Genomic DNA, 17079 nt, shown 5'->3' on the forward strand with positions numbered 1-17079 from the left:
AATAGAAAGATACTCCTTAGCCTACTTAAATCATCCTCTCACATTAGTTCCATAAAAATATTTGTGATAAAACAATAGCTTAATTGTCATTACTATGGACAAGCAAACTTAAGGAAGGTTATGTCACCTTCATACACTTATCCACTACGTTCTGTATCAAATCACCAAATGGTGTGTATGCATACAGACACACAGTTTCCTGTACTCCTAACCTATATACTTACTGATCCATATCAGTGAATTTTCATTTCTTCTCATACACTACCTAATCCATATATATATATATTTAAAGCCCATTAACAACACTTTTTATTGAAAATATGGCAATTATAAAAATTTTGAAATAGTAAACTTAACTTATATATTTTTGTGAAATGAATTTTTATTAACCAATACGCTGTAAATTTTGACACCAAAACAACACATAACCAATCTCCACAATATTTAAACTCCTAGTTCTGTGCTTTTATGGCTTTTCTTGTATTTTCTTCTTCGAAGCACATGTATACAAATAATACCTTACCTTCCATTTAGGTTTGATATGTGCCATTTGGAGAGCAATATCTTCTACATTTGCTGTGTTCAATTTCTAGAAATCTATTTTATATAGGTGTGTGTATATATGGTTACCTGTGTGTGTTACTGTCTCTTTGGCTTGACATTGTGTGATAGTTGTAAGTGAATGTCACCTTCATGCAAGCAGTGTCTTTTGTTTCCAATCTGTGACAAGAAGGGCAGTTGATTGTAGAAAAATTTCAGCAAATTCCCTCACATCCATTTGAGCACAGAAAAATAGATGTTAAGATGATGATATATATTTCTTTATTTGTTTTCTATGCTAGTGTAAATTAGATGAATATTATCAGGGCATTGTTTTTACAGCTGGATGCCCTTCCTGTCATACACCTTTGTCTGATTTTCAAGTAAAGGATTACTTATTCAATGCATCTTCTAAGGCATAAAGGTAGTGCATGACAAGAGAAGTGACAGTAACATCACCTCTTGTGGCTCAACAATATTCATTTGTGAACAAACATACATACCAGTTACCTATTTGTATGTGTAAAATATTAATTTTCTTCTTGTTAGTGATTTATTATCCTAAAAAAATGTATGATAAATGATAGATTTTATACTTAAAGTTTTCATTTCCATATATTTAGTAGCAATTAATCACAAACTTAGTTTTCTTTATTTAACTCTTAACATTCTGTACTACATGAATCCATCTGAGAGTGTATATTTGTCAGCCTTATACTATCTGTAACACCCTGAATCACACCAATCTTGTTTATATCTTTAAAGAAGTTAAGGAAAAAACTTTAATTCCTCTTTTCATTTATTTACATTCTGCCATATTTGCTATTATTATTGCCGAATTTTTGCAGTTTTTATCACAGATGAATACTTCATTAAAAGAAAGTGTCTTTTCTGCACTACTGTCATTTTTAGAATCTGACCACAAGTAAATACACTATAAACATTGAATAAAGAAGACCATTTTTAACCCTTTGGTATTTAAATTTTTCCATATCTGGCCAAAATATTCTACCTGTTCTGTGCTCAGACTGGTCAGATCTGGCCTCTCACACTAACCCTACAATATCATTCTAAATATTAACTGTAACCTCAACAAAATCTCAGAGCTACAAGATAATGCAGGATTTGGAGTCTGGTGCAGCCTCCTGGCTTCCCAGACTCCGGTTGAACTGTCCAACCAAGGCTAGCATGGAAAACGGACATTAAATGATGATGATGACATGAATATATAAGCATTGCATTTGACAGCATAATTTGAATGCTAAAGGGTTAAGGCATTTCCAGCAGGATGTTAAGAAAAAGGTTAATGCAGTGCAGATAAATCTAGAAACATTTATTTATAAGTTGCAGCAAGAATTCCAATCTCCTCTCTGAAATCTGTCCTAAATTTCTGGATTTGAAATTTGTTTGATTTTAGTAGTTGTATGCAGTTGATATGGGTTATTTATTAGCACCAAGATATCTTTCTTTTTTTTTTTTTCTCACCCACTAGATATGTTGAATGGGTTGCAGCAAACATTTTCATGTGTTTCTGTCTTGTATCATTTCATTTGTGAAGTCCATATAGTTAACATTGTCTTTATAATATTGCTTTTGTCCCTTCGTTCTGTTGTTGGGTTTTAGATGTTTCTTCTAACATTTTGGTTTGTACCACATTCATTCTGATTTTTGTTGTCTTGGCTATAATCATGATACCTAAATTTACCTGTAATTTAAGCTAAAGAAAATGCTTTTCGAAAACAATTTATGGTAATGCAAATAACCTTTTGTTAATGATTAGATGACATTGTATTAAATTTTTTCTATACAATAGCTGTACAAACTAAGTATCTTGTAACTCACCCATAATTTTAAGAAATATATCTCACTTTGACACTTGTTCAAAATAACTTCAAGTTAATGCTTGAAAAACATTACAAATTGTTTAATATATAGTGTTACTGAGGTATTATCTTACTGTTAGTGGATCATTTAAAATAATTTCTTCTTTACATATTATATATTAAATCTTAACAGTCTCTATGACACAAATCTGCACTGCACTATATCCTATCCATCAGTCCTATACCATCTGAAACCACACAAACTGAACCATCCTTGTTGATATTCATTTTAACCCTTTAACATTCAGTTTACTCTGTCAAATGTAATGCATATTCATTCACATTGTTTTGAATGAATCACACATTATCTTATGTTGAAATTTCAACGATGTGATTGTTTTTAGAATGGCAGTGTAGGGTCAATATAAGTGGCTGAATCTGGTCAATTTGAACATAAAATAAGTAAAATATTTGGGCCAGATATGGCTGGTTTAACTGCAAAAGGGTCAAAAGAAGTTACAGTGTCTCATTGAAAGAAGGAAACTTAAATCCCTTCCTCTGTTGTTTATTTATATTCTGCTATGTTCATTAACATTGATCCATATGTTGCTGAATCTTTGAGATTTTTGTTTTAGTGTTTGTTTTTTAACTGAAATTTTCTCTCAAGAATAGCCAGTAATCATTCTTTGAGTGACAACTTACGACTTATTCAATGATTCAATTGAGGAATCAGTGGCAGATAAAGCTTTGGAAACTCTTTCTTCCATGAACACTCTATGTCTGACTTAGATCTTTCCAAAGTTTCATCAAGTGACTTGGATGAAATATTAACAGAAGAATGTCTAAATAGTAAACGTTTTGCAAGTATTGTTGGTCCCAAAATACCAACAAGATCAAATGAGAAATATTTTTCAACTTTTTTTCATTGAGTTTTGATCATATGATCACCCATCAGACTAATCTGTATAGAACAAAAGGCAGCAGCCAACTTTGACCCTACATGTGTTGAAATACATGCATACATGAATGTTGTTTCTTATGGTAGTTAAAGCTTACCTGTAAATTTTATAATGAATAAGCTGCAAAGAGCTGGAAGAAAATTTTTGTTTGTGTGTGTTTTTTTTTACTATTGCATTTAATACTAACATCTTTCTTTTCGCCATCTTCTTTAGATATTATCATGTAATTAACACCCACACATGTGCATTATTTTTGCACAAATAACTGCTTACATTTAAAAAAGTGAAATGTTTGGCATTTGGAAGGTCATCCAGCAGTAAAAACCATGCCAAACTGACCTCACCTGTGCTGGTGTCACATAAAAAGCACTTTGTCCACTCTGAGGAGTGCTTGGTGTTAGGATAGTCTTCTACCTGGCCGGCTCCTTTCAAACTGTCTAACCTATACCATCATAGAAAGTGGATATTAAACGATGATGATGAAGTAAATACACTATAAACATTAGATAAACAAAACTATTTTGGGATATTTTCTGTTCAGTTATTACAGGACTTAGAAAATTTTCAACAGGATGTTGTTAAAAGTTAAATTGAGCTAGTTTATTTCAGGTTTATCACATATATTTGATTTGAAATCATTACAAACCAGATATACTTCTTATATGTCCACTTATTTGATACCAAGTATAACCACAAGTGTCACTTTGTATGACTGGTATTGTTAAGAATATACTTTTGCCACTGAGTAATATTAGGTGCTAATGTTACACAAGAACAATAACTATAATTTTATTTATTTAAATTTCATAATGTTTACACAAAATGTTGAATATTAATTTTAAAAATAAAAATATTTATTAAATTAAAATACAATTAAATTTCTCATAAATATATTCATGACATTTCCCATCAGGCAAGTAACACTTTAGGTGGCATAAAGTAGCCAAAGGAGATCAAACTCAGCATGATCTCCCTTTGGGGGTGGACAAACAGTGAGAGTGATGGAGACACACTGCCAGTTAGTTAATATTATTAGATTGCTTAATTCTTTAAAAAAAAAGTAATACTTTTTGTAATCTCACTTTGTTCTAAATACAATTTTGTCAAATATCTGTCTTGGTTATCATATCCTACATGTTTATCACTAGTGTTTAATTTTCTTTTGTTATATTTTACTGTTTTAACTGATTGTACTTTAGGAAATTCTAATCTGTACATGTATCTTAATGATAACAAAATAATTTTTGTAACTTTGTCAAATTCTGTCATTGGATTGTGATAAAACTACTTATTAATAAAGAGGGCTTGGTTAAATACATGTAGAAAAAGTTTAGCTTTTTAAATTTGTTTTAAGGCATATGTTTTTTTAGTTTATTCTTTCACTTGTCACTAAAATCATTTCGTGTGTGTGTGTACCCATGCTAGCATGGAAAGCAGATGTCAAACAATGATGATAATGATAAATATATTTTCATCAAACCTATTTTGACTAGAATTTGGGGGCTTATTTTCTGTCAGATAATGAAGCATGGAAAAAGGGATGTTAAATGATGATGATCATGATGACATGTATGTGCGTGCACGCGCACACACACACACAGAGTTTACTTTTCTGCTAGGGTAACACCAACAAAGAAAGTACTCCCTCTGGTGAGAGATGAATATTGTTTAATGTACACAGTGAACTATGAGCTACTAATAGTTTCATACATTGGAAATATTTTCCAGGTAAGTTTTAATAACATGCCTAATACCTCAAAGTAATCTTCAGCCTCTGAGCACATGGCTTCTACAAGTTACAAATCAATGTTCTATTGTCCTAATTTGTAACTTGTATAGGTGATGTGCTTGGAGCCTGAAGATTACTTGGAGATACAAAGCATGTTATTAAAACCTGCCTAGAAAGTATTTCCAATGTATGAAACTATTAGTAACTCATAACTATATACTGTGTACATTAAATTATGTGTGTGTGTGTGTGTATTTATAGATATAATGTTGTCAATATTGAGATTGGAAGTTGTTTTCCTTTATGTAGAATATTTTCATATGATATTTTATCTATTCTGATCATTATGTCCCCTACTATTTACTACATATTTGTTATTCAAATATATAGTACTTTTACTCCTTTTAGCCAGAGGCTGTGGCCATGTTGAGGCACTGCCTTTAAAAGATGATGTTGAGGCTTTTTGGCAGGATTTAAATTCAGTCTTTATCAACGAAATGAATTAAAGTTCAGCATGTTACCATCTGTGCCAAAATTTAAAAAAAAATTTGTTCTGAAGCTGTTGGAACTGGTATTTTAAACAAATCTTTAAGCCTGATCACCACTTCTTGCATACGTTAACATTGGCCAAATAATAAATCTAATAATTACATAAATATTTTGAAGATATGTAAATTAAATGCACTATATTACTAGTACTGATTTATTGAATTAATTTAGTGCGCCAGTTTATGAATGTTTTCGTAGCTTATTTCATTGTTATAATTTATCAGTCATCATGAATTAATTATCGTTGTAATTTATTGATGCTTTAATTTTACTCTCTGCAATTAAGGTTGCGAGCTGACAAAATGCTTCATGGCATTTCGCCCCTCTTTACATTCTGAGTTCATATTCCGCTGAGGTTGACTTTGTCTTTCATCCTTTCGTGGTTGATAAAATAAGGACCAGTTGGTCAATAAAATAAGTAGTAACTCTAGGGTTGATGTAACTGACTTAGCCACTTCCGCAAACTTACTGGCTTTGTGCCAAAATTTGAAACCAATACTACTCTCTGCAGTAATGTATGCTTCTATCTACCCCCATTATGTGTGACTGTGTGTGTATGCATTAGCAGAAAACCTAGTTAAAAATGTATCCATAAATGGTCCAGAATTGTTCTTGTCGAGGTATATTTGATTTTTCATAAATTATATATATTCGATTGAAGCATATTAAATAAGAACATAAGGTTAAGTAAATATGAAAATGCTTCACTTCATTTGAAACTATTTTGAACATAATATGTTATCTTTTATTATTGAAATTCTTTAATTCTTAGGATGATTTTGGAAAATATCTAGAAATCAGTGTCAAGTCATAAATTTATCACTGAAAATAATTATTCCTATAACGTGGAAACCAAATTGTCAAAAAAAAAAAAAATCCATGCATTCAAATATTAGCAACTACATTATATGTCTTTATTAAGAAAGAGTTAAAACGTTGAATAAGCCTCAGCTTATATTATATTAGATGTATACCCATCATAGTCTTCGAGATTCTGAACGTTGTTATTAGCACCTCCGGATATGCAAGATTTTTTGGTTTTTATCAACAGAGATTATGGAGGCTTCCAGTTTTTAGCATCCTACATTAAATTGGCTAATGGCAAAACAATATTCCTCAGGATGCAGTCTAGTAAATGTCAGTGTTTGCTCTTAGGATTTGTTGATTCACATATTAGTAGTTCACAAATTTATTTTGGTACGAAACTCATTATGTGATATCCCAACATTTTAATAAACTATTAACTAAGAGAATTTAGATATATATGCAATAACTTAGTATTTTGAAAACAGCGAATAGCATTTGTTTTATAAAGTAAAAAGACACTTGGAACCCAAAATTTATTTTTCATGAAACCTACTTTGAGAAATACTGGCTTAGGTGTTTTGGAAAGTAAAGCATTCTAGATTGAAAAGACACATTTATATGAGTGGAATTCTGGCTTGAAATGCTTACTCTCTTTTGGTACCTCCCAAAAGAGTTGCTGTCTTCTGCTGTTGCATAGCTGTGGCTGATCTAAATTACACATCATTGGGGACCTTGTTTTTAACTGAAGCTTATGTGATGGCCACCCTGAAGCTTCCAATGAATTTGAAAATTTTGCAAGCGAATGAAATATTCCTGGTCCACGACCCTGTCTCTTAATTTATGGGTGTACCTGTATTTCCTAGAAGTGCCTGGAACACACATGCTGGCACACACACACACACACACACACACACATCATGATTTTACTGTCCACTTTTCTATGTCCCTATGGGTAAAGGGAAGCTTTATTGAGACAAATTTTTCTTTACCCAGTTGCTTTTCTTGTCACCAACTGTCACCTGTTTTCAAGTAAGTTATATGTTCCTTTGTTTCTTGAATATCAATAGCCTTGACATGCTTTCATGGTGAGTTGCAAGCAAGTGAAGCTACTTGTATGATGGTGACTTTCGTTTACAATTAGCATGCTTGTATAAGGACCAGGGGAACAAATAAGCTTTCTCCACTTTCTGCACTTTCTGTCTACCAAATTTTTCTTGCAAGGCATTAGTCAAGCTGCAGCTATAGTAGAAGATACCAGCCAACAGTGTCTTCTTAACCACCCAGCTATCTATGTCTATGTTTATATATGTATATACATTATATTAGCAAGTATATAAATGTGTGTGTGTATGCGTATGTGTGCAGAGGGGAGAAAGAGAGAGAAGTTTGTGTGGGAGCTAGGTGGGTCTTTTAAGCATAAAAGAATTGCTTCATTTTAGTATGCTCTAATGCACATTATATTGTCACACCTCTCTTGGTAACAGATGTGACTTATCAGGGTTCTTTAACCACCAGTTGTGTGTGTGTGTGTATACACTTGCACATACACATGTCTCTGTCTGTAATATATATGTGTGTGTATTGTCATACATTTGTAAACATTATTTTGAGATGGCTAAACTGATAGGTAAATATTGCTTATTGAAATGAGGATAACTGTTAAGTTTTTTTATTGTTAGATTGAATACATAAAAAAAAATTCTATGGCCGTTTTGTTGTCAAGCTTTTTAAAGTTACTGTTGTCACTATAAATGTATGGGATATTTAAATAAAATGAATCTACATTAATGCGTTGTGTTAACATTTTTGCTTAACTCTTTAACATCCTGTTGAAAGCTTTTGAAGTCAAAAGCTCAGTTCTGTATTGATTAAGCAGAAAGTACCTAAAAATGGGTTTGGTCCTAGTATTTAGTCTCTTATGCTTATGAGGATGGATTAAACAGGACAGGAGGTGACATGTGAGACAGGGAGTCGCTGAGCTGGTGTGTGACGAAAGATTTAAGACAAAGGACACCAAGATAAGAACAATAATAAAACTGAAGTGAACATTGAGTATATGGTGCATGTGTTTATTTGGAATAAAAATAACAAACAATATACTTACAGTATCTTATTGTGAAGATTGGCCGTATTGCAGAAGATATTTTTCTTGTTCTTTTTTGTAAGTTGCCGTTTGTACTTAAAAACAATGTTGTGCATGTGTGGTTGTTCTTTAATCACACAACGCTAACTAAAAAACAAATGCATATAAAAAAAAAAGATAAAAAAAGTGTCAAGTGAAATAATTTTAATGCAATTAGTAATAAATATGGACATACAAACATCACAAACAAAAAATGCCCCCCACCCCCACCCATGAAACAGCATATCCAGGTGTGCATGAATTTCAAGTCAGGTAGGATCAAAATGAACTCCCTTTTACCCTTCACATATGAATTAGAAGTAAAAAAAAATAACCCAACAGCTATTTTTGGACCAGCAACCTTGCAAAAGGTTCAATGCCCAACCATTCTTCAGGTTGTGTTTTGGCCAGGTCACTTGATGAGAAATCAGATTGATCAAAATCAAGAAGAATATATCACTTTGTTTATCACCTCCAAAGCTTTATCTGCCATGGATTAATCAGTTAATTCATTGACTAAGTTGTTGCTCAAAGTATAATCAGTGGCCATTTTTGAAAGTTTTGGTAAAAAAAAAACCCAAAAAACTCAGCACCACGGATAATTTTAAACAACAAATGGCAAAGAATGTAAATAAATGATTGAGAAATGGATTAAGGTTTTCTTCCATAGATAAGAGAGAGGGAAAAAATTTTAAAGCAAATTTCTTTAAGAAGATGGTTTGAATCATCATGTATTTTCAGGTAGTTATAGGACTGTTGGACAGGCACAGTATTGCGCTGATTTATGTCATGCTTTGTGGAATATTGTTTTGTGAGGGGAAGGCTCCAAAAGACATATTTTTTAAAGTCTGATATGATGTTCTCTGATGGCTCATAGTTCACATGACTTTTATATAATAATATATCTTTTTTGGTACCTAAGTATTTTTAGCACTCGTGTGGAACAGGGTAGATTGAAAGACCTTTGATGTAAATATTTCTAATATAAATATTTAGAACATCTACAGAGAAATTATGGGTTACATTAGTGTCGCTTGTCTAGCATATAACTACTTGATTTTTATAAAAGAAATAACAGTGGATTTAGTGCCAAAATAAACATTAGCACAGAAAGACTGTCTCCTTGAAATATGTATATATGTATGTTTGTTTGTATATGTATATATGAAAGTTTGTCTGAATGTAACTACATGTTTTTGTGTATATATGTTTGTATGTGTATGTATATATGTATGTATATTATGTGTGTGTATGCATGTGTGAGATCATAATGTATCTGTTTTGTATCAACATATCATTTTGAATGCACACTCATACACATAAATTCTGTGTTTGTGGCCAGAGGTTGATGTATAGATGTCGACACCAGTCTTCCCTAGCAGGCTTTTTTCTCTCATCTGACTGGTTCTGTCTGTCTGTCTATCCCCTCTCTCTCTCACATCAATAATCATGCCAATCCTGATGTAATCATATATATACAAGTAAACTTTACAAGTGTAATGAAACTTCTTAAACTTAATCAAGTATACTAAAGATATGTATAAATACATTAGAAAATAGTTAGTTGTAAATAAGAACAGAAGAAAAGGGGCGTTTAACAGTCAAAACAATACTAATTGATGAGATGATAATTAATCAGCTATTTCAAATAACAGTTGATGGAACAAATGGGTTTCTTTTGTTGTTGAACTGCTCAGTCAGGTCATAATACACAAGTAGTTAATGAAATTTTTAGGAACAACTAACATCTTTAGCCACCTCGAGATGCTATATATGTCTGATTTGGAACAATGATGTTTTGTAATTGTTAGTGTAAGACGTCTTGCACCTGGAAGATTTTCTATCCAGTTTGTAGTTTAATCTTTCTTGTGGAAAGTCAGGAGGTTTAGTTAGTAGTCGGAACAGAGATTTTGTATTTTCAATTACTCAGGGCTTGTTATTAAGAGCTTTGAGTTAATGTAATTGATGGGAAACACAATTGCATAAATCTTTGCCTGTCCTTTGTGTTACATGTTATAGACAAGACATATTTCCCTAGCATCCATACATCATATATGATTCAACTACCAGAATACTTGGGACTTACAAAAGGAAACCTTTATTTTATTGAGAACGTATGAAAAAAGACCTAACTAAAAAGTCAGACAACAAAGTTGGTTGTCTAGGACAAATTTACGAAAACGCTTTGGTTGGGCAAAGAGTTATTCTTTTATTCTTATACTTGTTTCAGTCATTTTGACTGTGGCCATGCTGATGCACAGCCTTTAGTTGAACAAATCAACCTCAGGACTTATTCTTTGTGAGCCTAGTACTTATTCCATTGGTCTCTTTTGCTGAACCGCTAAGTTATGGCGACATAAATGTACCAACATAAGTTGTCAAGCGAGAGTGGGGTGGACAAACACAGACACATACATACATATATACGGCGGGCTTCTTTCAGTTTCCATCTGCCAAATCCACTCACAAGCCCGAGGCTATAGCAGAAGACACTTGCCCAAGGTGCCACGCAATGGGAATGAACCCAGAATCATTTAGTTGGGAAACAAGCTTCTTACCATGCAGCCACACCTAACCATTTTTTAAATCTTTAATCAAGGATAAAAAAAAAATAGTGTAAATGTATGCAAGTATAAATTAGGTACAGATAAATTGACTAAAAGGCGGAGGCTAAAAAAAATACCGATGAAATTCTATCTAAATCTGGCTTACAGTTACATGTTCCTGATATGAATGTTCCCTCTTAAGAATCTTTTTTCGTATGTACCAAATAATCAATAATTTGAAAATGTTTTAAAATGTGATTTACAAAATCAATATATTTTTCTTTTCTTACTTGGATACTTTTAATCAGTTGAATAAATCAACCAGAAAGAACGCAACGAAAAGAACAGATGAAATTATTTTTCAGCATGACTATTTCAAACTCTCTTCACAAATATAAGTTATGTGATAAATATAAAAACAGGCTTGGTGTGTAGTATTCATTGGAGAAGTATCTATCGCAAGTTATTAATCAACAATCAATTGAAATAAAGAATGACTGAAAAACTTAAAGCAATGGTCAGCGATGGCAATTTGAAATGCAGAAATCTGAATTATGCAAATTCCTTTATATTCAGACAAGATTATTTGGTTGTGGGAAATGCAAGCACCTAACCGATGAGCATCAAGATGAATATATTTCAATGAATCATTATGTTTTATTCCCATTAAACTTTCAAGAAACCAAGCCTGGATATTGCTTCAGGCAACATACTTAGGAAAATGTGCATATCTTGCCGATCTAGGAAATGTATGCACATAAAAATAATGAAATAAGTATCAGCTTACACAAACACACACACACATTATATTCTTCACTGTCTTATCTATTAAGAATAATGGTATAGTGTGGAATCAACTTAAACTGAATGAGGTTTAACTATGGTTAGTGTGGGTTTTGTGGTGAACATGATATAAGTGACAAGAGAAAGAGAGGATTTGCCTGGCTTTTGGAGTAGCAATGCCTCTATTGGTGTGTGTACACACACACACTTGTATTTATACATAATGTATATATATATATATATATATATATATATATATATATATATATATATATAATATGGGTATATGTGTACATGTATATATATGTGTTTATATATGTATATGGTCAGATCATTCCCAGGTGAATTTGTCATCACCCTTCAAGTTAGAATACCCTGAGGCTATTAAACAGTACTTAAAAATGTATTGAACTGGTAAAAGTATGCAAAATTTCTCTTTCAGTTTAGTATGGTATTGAAATATGGGGAATAACAAAAATTGGAATGGTATGTCGAAAAGAAAACGAAACTTAATGTATTGAGATAAATTACTTTTTCGTTTTCTTTATTTCCTTCTCCTCTGTTTCACTGGACATATCAATGCAAGAAATGCTTGTAGAAAAACACAATGCAACTTCTATATTAACATATAAAGTAAAATAATTAAAACCAAAATTTATTTATCCAAAATTTATCAAGGAACATTCACACACACACACAACAAAACTAAAAAAAAATAATAAAAAAATATCAAGACATTTCAGGTAGTGAGCAATTGCTTTCAAGAGATTTTATGTTCAGAATCGTAAATGTATATCACATTTCTAATGCTCTCGTTCATATCTCAGTATTTCTTCTTTTGGCTACTTTCTTCTCTCAGGATAAATTTTTGCTATTTGACACTTACTTGGATCTGTTGTGATCAATGTAGTTTTTTTTAACAAAATCAAATGACTTTTTATAAATGGGTTCATCATCATAATAAATAAATAATGGGTTATAATTGTTATCTCTTCTATACCTCTGGACTCATCCTCTATTTATTTACTTTGCATTTTACTAAACCAGACCCAAACAGTTCAAGAACCACTTAGAGCAATGGTTTGACACCTGCACATTTCACTGAGTTTTGAAACAAATGTCTTTTCCATAACTGCAATTTAAACTGAAACCAAAGCAAATATTGCAAACTATAAACCAAAATAACAATGGTGACACAGTGACTTGGATACTGACAACAAATTGTTCTGATGATGAATTGACCAACAGCAAATTGTCCTAGTGCCAGCTTCACCATCAGCTCTAAGTTACCATTAGCTAGAAAGGATATTTTGAGACTTGTTTTGTGGCTGGATGTCCTATTGCTAACTGTTTTAGTTACCTGCTATGATGCATAGAGATACAGTGTACCTGTCTTCATGTGGGACACACAACATGTGTATGCGTGAATGCATGTTGGCAAATGGTTTAAACATGGGAAAACTGGTACTTTTTAATACTCTGCATCACATTTGTTCCTCTTTGAGTTGCGCAGACGATCCCATGTCACTTTTGCTGTAAGAAAAGCAGTGAACCAGTGATTGATTTACTATAAATCTGAACCAGTAATACTATTGCACACCATATATATATATCCATGGATGCACACACTATAGAAAATAATAATCAAATAGATAAATCCTCTCCTTCCTTTTGTAAAAGAAAAAAAGACTCATTTCTGATTCCATCCATCAGAGAAAAACTAAATAGTAAATTTACTGAAAAATAACCCTTCCATAACTACTGTTATAGTTTCAGTTTTCATTTTGAAAAACACCATTCTTTACCTTTCCTTTATTTGATCATATTTACCTCTCAAGTGATTATTACACATTGATATAGTTGGATAGTGTTCTTCATCTTGGTTGTTTTAGTTGCAATGTTTTGGCTGTTGTACCTCCAGCCTTCTTCAAATGATACTTTTAGTTAGTAACATTCTTGGAATTTTAAGCAGAATTCTTTGTTAAATCAACAGGGGTAGAATTGTTGTTATTCCATTGTCCATTCCAAGAACATTCTCATATTAGTTACTCTACTTGTGATTCCATTTACCTGTTCTTCTTGAATCAGAATGAATAGAGATTGACTGACTGAGGAACTGAACTTTTATGTCTACTAGGTAAACTAAAATATTTTAACTCTTCTATTCACTTTGTTGTCCCTATCAAATCACGGAAATTTGTTTGTCCCTGTCAAATAATGGAAATTTGGAGCTTTTAAACCTAACTTTTTCTCTCAATAATTCCATTGAAATATCCTGTTCATCTCTGTGCTATTTCTACTTGGGAGATTGTCATGTGCTGTTTTATTTATTTATTTATTTTTCTTCAAGGAAAAATATAGTTCAGTTTACAATCATTAAAAAAGGTTAGATTTAAAAGCCTCTCTAATTTCCATCAGTAAATTACCCTATGGGATTATAGGATAGTGGATATGAACTTTGATTAAGTGTTGCATTTTTACCTAGTGAACGTGAGTTTGGTAGTGTGGGTCAGTCAATCTAAATATACTCTATGATTGAAATGGAAATATAGAATAACTAATACAAGAATATCCTTGGTATGGATAATGGAACAAGAACATTCTACTCTTAAGCATTTAATTGAAGGTTCAGTTTAAAGTTCTAAATATGATAGACACATGAAGGCTATTAGAGTACAATGACTGAAATGTAACTAATAGCCAAAATGAGGGAATTGGTCCTCATTTCAAGAATTCCAATATAAACTTCCAAATGCTTTAACATTTAGTGTGGAAGGGTTTTCATAACATTTAAAGGGTAAAAATATCTTTTTACAGTTTTAAAAAAAAACTATTTGCTTGTTTCAGTCTTTATGGCCTTGTTGGGGAACCACCTTGAAGAATTTTTAGTCAAATGGATCAACCCCAATGGTTTCTTTTTTTTATGACTAATACTTATCAGTCTCTTTTAACAAACTGCTAAGTTATGGGGACATAAACACACTAATACCAATTGTCAAGCAGTGGTGGGGGACAAACAGACACAAAAGCACACACATATATACAGCAGGATTCTTTCAGTTTCTGTCAACCAAATCCACTCACGAGGCTTTGGTCAGCCCGAAGCTATAGTAGAAGACACTTACCCAGGGAAATATCTTGGTTTTAGCTGAGTATATGGATGACATTTTAGGCAATGCTGCACTCTGTTAATCTGATCACTACCAAATATCATAGCTTCAATCATGTCTAGAAATTGAACTATACTTTCTGTTTGGAAAACTGTCTTTCACATTTCTCTGTTATGTCTTATAGGATTAACTATGTTGTATGGATATATAAATGATTAAATGCTCTGGCCTCTACAGCTGCCTGGTCTGAATGAGATGAATGAACCAAGAAAGACTACAAATAATGAAATTGCCAAGAGAATGGATTAGTTTTTTTTTTTTTTTTTTTTTTTCTGTTTTGTTTTTATAATAGATGGTCAACAAGTTGATAGCACAGTGAAGCTTTGGACATATTTTGATGAGTTAGGGAAGAAAACTCTTTGTGAAAGAAGCTGGAAGTCTTTGTTAATGATTTCTAAGTCCTAGTCTGTTAGGTAAGTTGTAGGGATGGTGAAGATATGCAAGTTCATATTTCACCTGACTCAGTGAAGATGATGAAAAAAAAAAGTCAATAGACTTGAGTGAATAAATCAAGATCTCTGTTAAATGAGGCTTTGAAAATTGAGTTCGGAATATAAATTGCATGTGCTAAAGTGATTGTTCATGTGGCATTAAATAAATATTTCTATATTAATTTGTTAGATTATTTGAAAACATATCAAGCATTTAGTGAGATATTGTATGTAGATTGTTTTCCTTGACTGTCTGATGACAGGTTTGTTGGATAGGCTTTTTTTTTTTAGCCAATGTGGAGAATATAATAAAAGGGGTTTTATAGGATTAACTTTTGTGACATGTTTATCTCAAAATAATATTTTTTCAATAGCTTAGTTAAAGGACGAAGTGCAATGCTCATGGCTCTTTTTAGGGGCTCTGTGACTGGTAGAAGGAAAATATCCTTGTACTTGAGACCTAGCTTGAATGCTTGCATTAGAATAAACTCTGCCAAAGGCAGCCAAGTGTCAGATGTTGTTGATATAAAACAAATATCTCTCTCAAAAATATTAAACTCTATAATAAAGGGAGCAGGTTTAAAAATAAACTTTTAAAAAATATTTGATGCCCTTGCCTTTCAGTGATATTAGGGATACCTAAACTATTTTCAGGGGAGTTCTTGAGTAGCTTTTTTAATAAATTCAGTTATTTAAATTATTCAGAATAGTTTGTAATGGGAACCTACCATATTTTCATTCATACCTAGGGAACATGTGTTATACAAAATAATATATAGTTTTATGTTAATTAATGATACACATAAATAGAAAATTATATTGGGTTTGGGCATAGTTGTATACTGAGATCAATATTTATTTGCCATTTCCATCCTAAAATGATCTTTCATGAATGGCAATGGAACTTTTTGAAGTTTAGTAAATTATGCAATTAAAAATGGAAAGCTGTTATTAATTATCATAATTAAGCTTTTTGAAAAAATATTGGCACAATAAAGAAAAATGGAATATATGTTATTTGCTTCAGTATTATTCAGAATCTTGAAAGACATTCTCTACAATTTCTTTTCATGGCATAGCTTCCACTCAGCAGACCAGGCAGTCATATTTCACAGGTAAATTTCCAGAAAATTTTCTTTCCAATCCACTAAAAACATCAATGCTTTTAAAATTGATTGTGTTCTGTTGTTTTTATAGTCTTTTAAATAGATTCTGAGGTTTGAATTGCATTTTACTCATCATTTATTTATTTCCTCCTGGTCTCTGAACTGGTTGCCAAAACTTTATTCTGCCAAAGAATGTCTTAAATTTCTTGACTTAAAAGTCTCAAGGAAGGTAGATGAAATGCCACATGCAGTTCAATTGAATTGAACGCAAATGTATCAAATATTACATTTGATCTCATTTCATATTACCATTGTTCCAACTGGGTGTTTTATATAGTAAAATAAATGTAATCTTATTTAGTTTAGTCAGAAAGTATTTCAGTCATTTTGACTACAAAGATATTTTCCCTTTAAATGTGATTGACTTTGGGGGTTGCAATTTTAAACATAAATCAAATTCTTGCTAGAGACAGTATTATGATCTGAGGTAAAGGCACTTTATTACAATATGTGA

At 31.9% G+C, this 17079-nt stretch overlaps 1 protein-coding gene across 7 annotated transcripts in view; it reads left to right on the forward strand.

Annotated features, from left to right (window-relative positions):
• LOC115219652 (transcription factor 12) overlaps positions 1 to 17079 on the forward strand; it is a 171008-nt gene that overhangs the window by 30491 nt on the left and 123438 nt on the right. For 6 of the 7 annotated variants that reach the window (XM_036509591.1, XM_036509592.1, XM_029789826.2 and 3 more), the window contains exon 4: positions 16539 to 16574. The exons of the other annotated variant lie outside the window; for it this stretch is intronic. In XM_036509591.1, the coding sequence (XP_036365484.1) occupies positions 16539 to 16574 (36 nt within the window). The remainder of the gene's footprint in view (positions 1 to 16538; positions 16575 to 17079) is intronic. 7 annotated transcript variants of the gene reach the window in all.

Source organism: Octopus sinensis, linkage group LG15, assembly GCF_006345805.1.
Source record: "Octopus sinensis linkage group LG15, ASM634580v1, whole genome shotgun sequence".
In the NCBI taxonomy this organism is placed as follows: domain Eukaryota; kingdom Metazoa; phylum Mollusca; class Cephalopoda; order Octopoda; family Octopodidae; genus Octopus; species Octopus sinensis.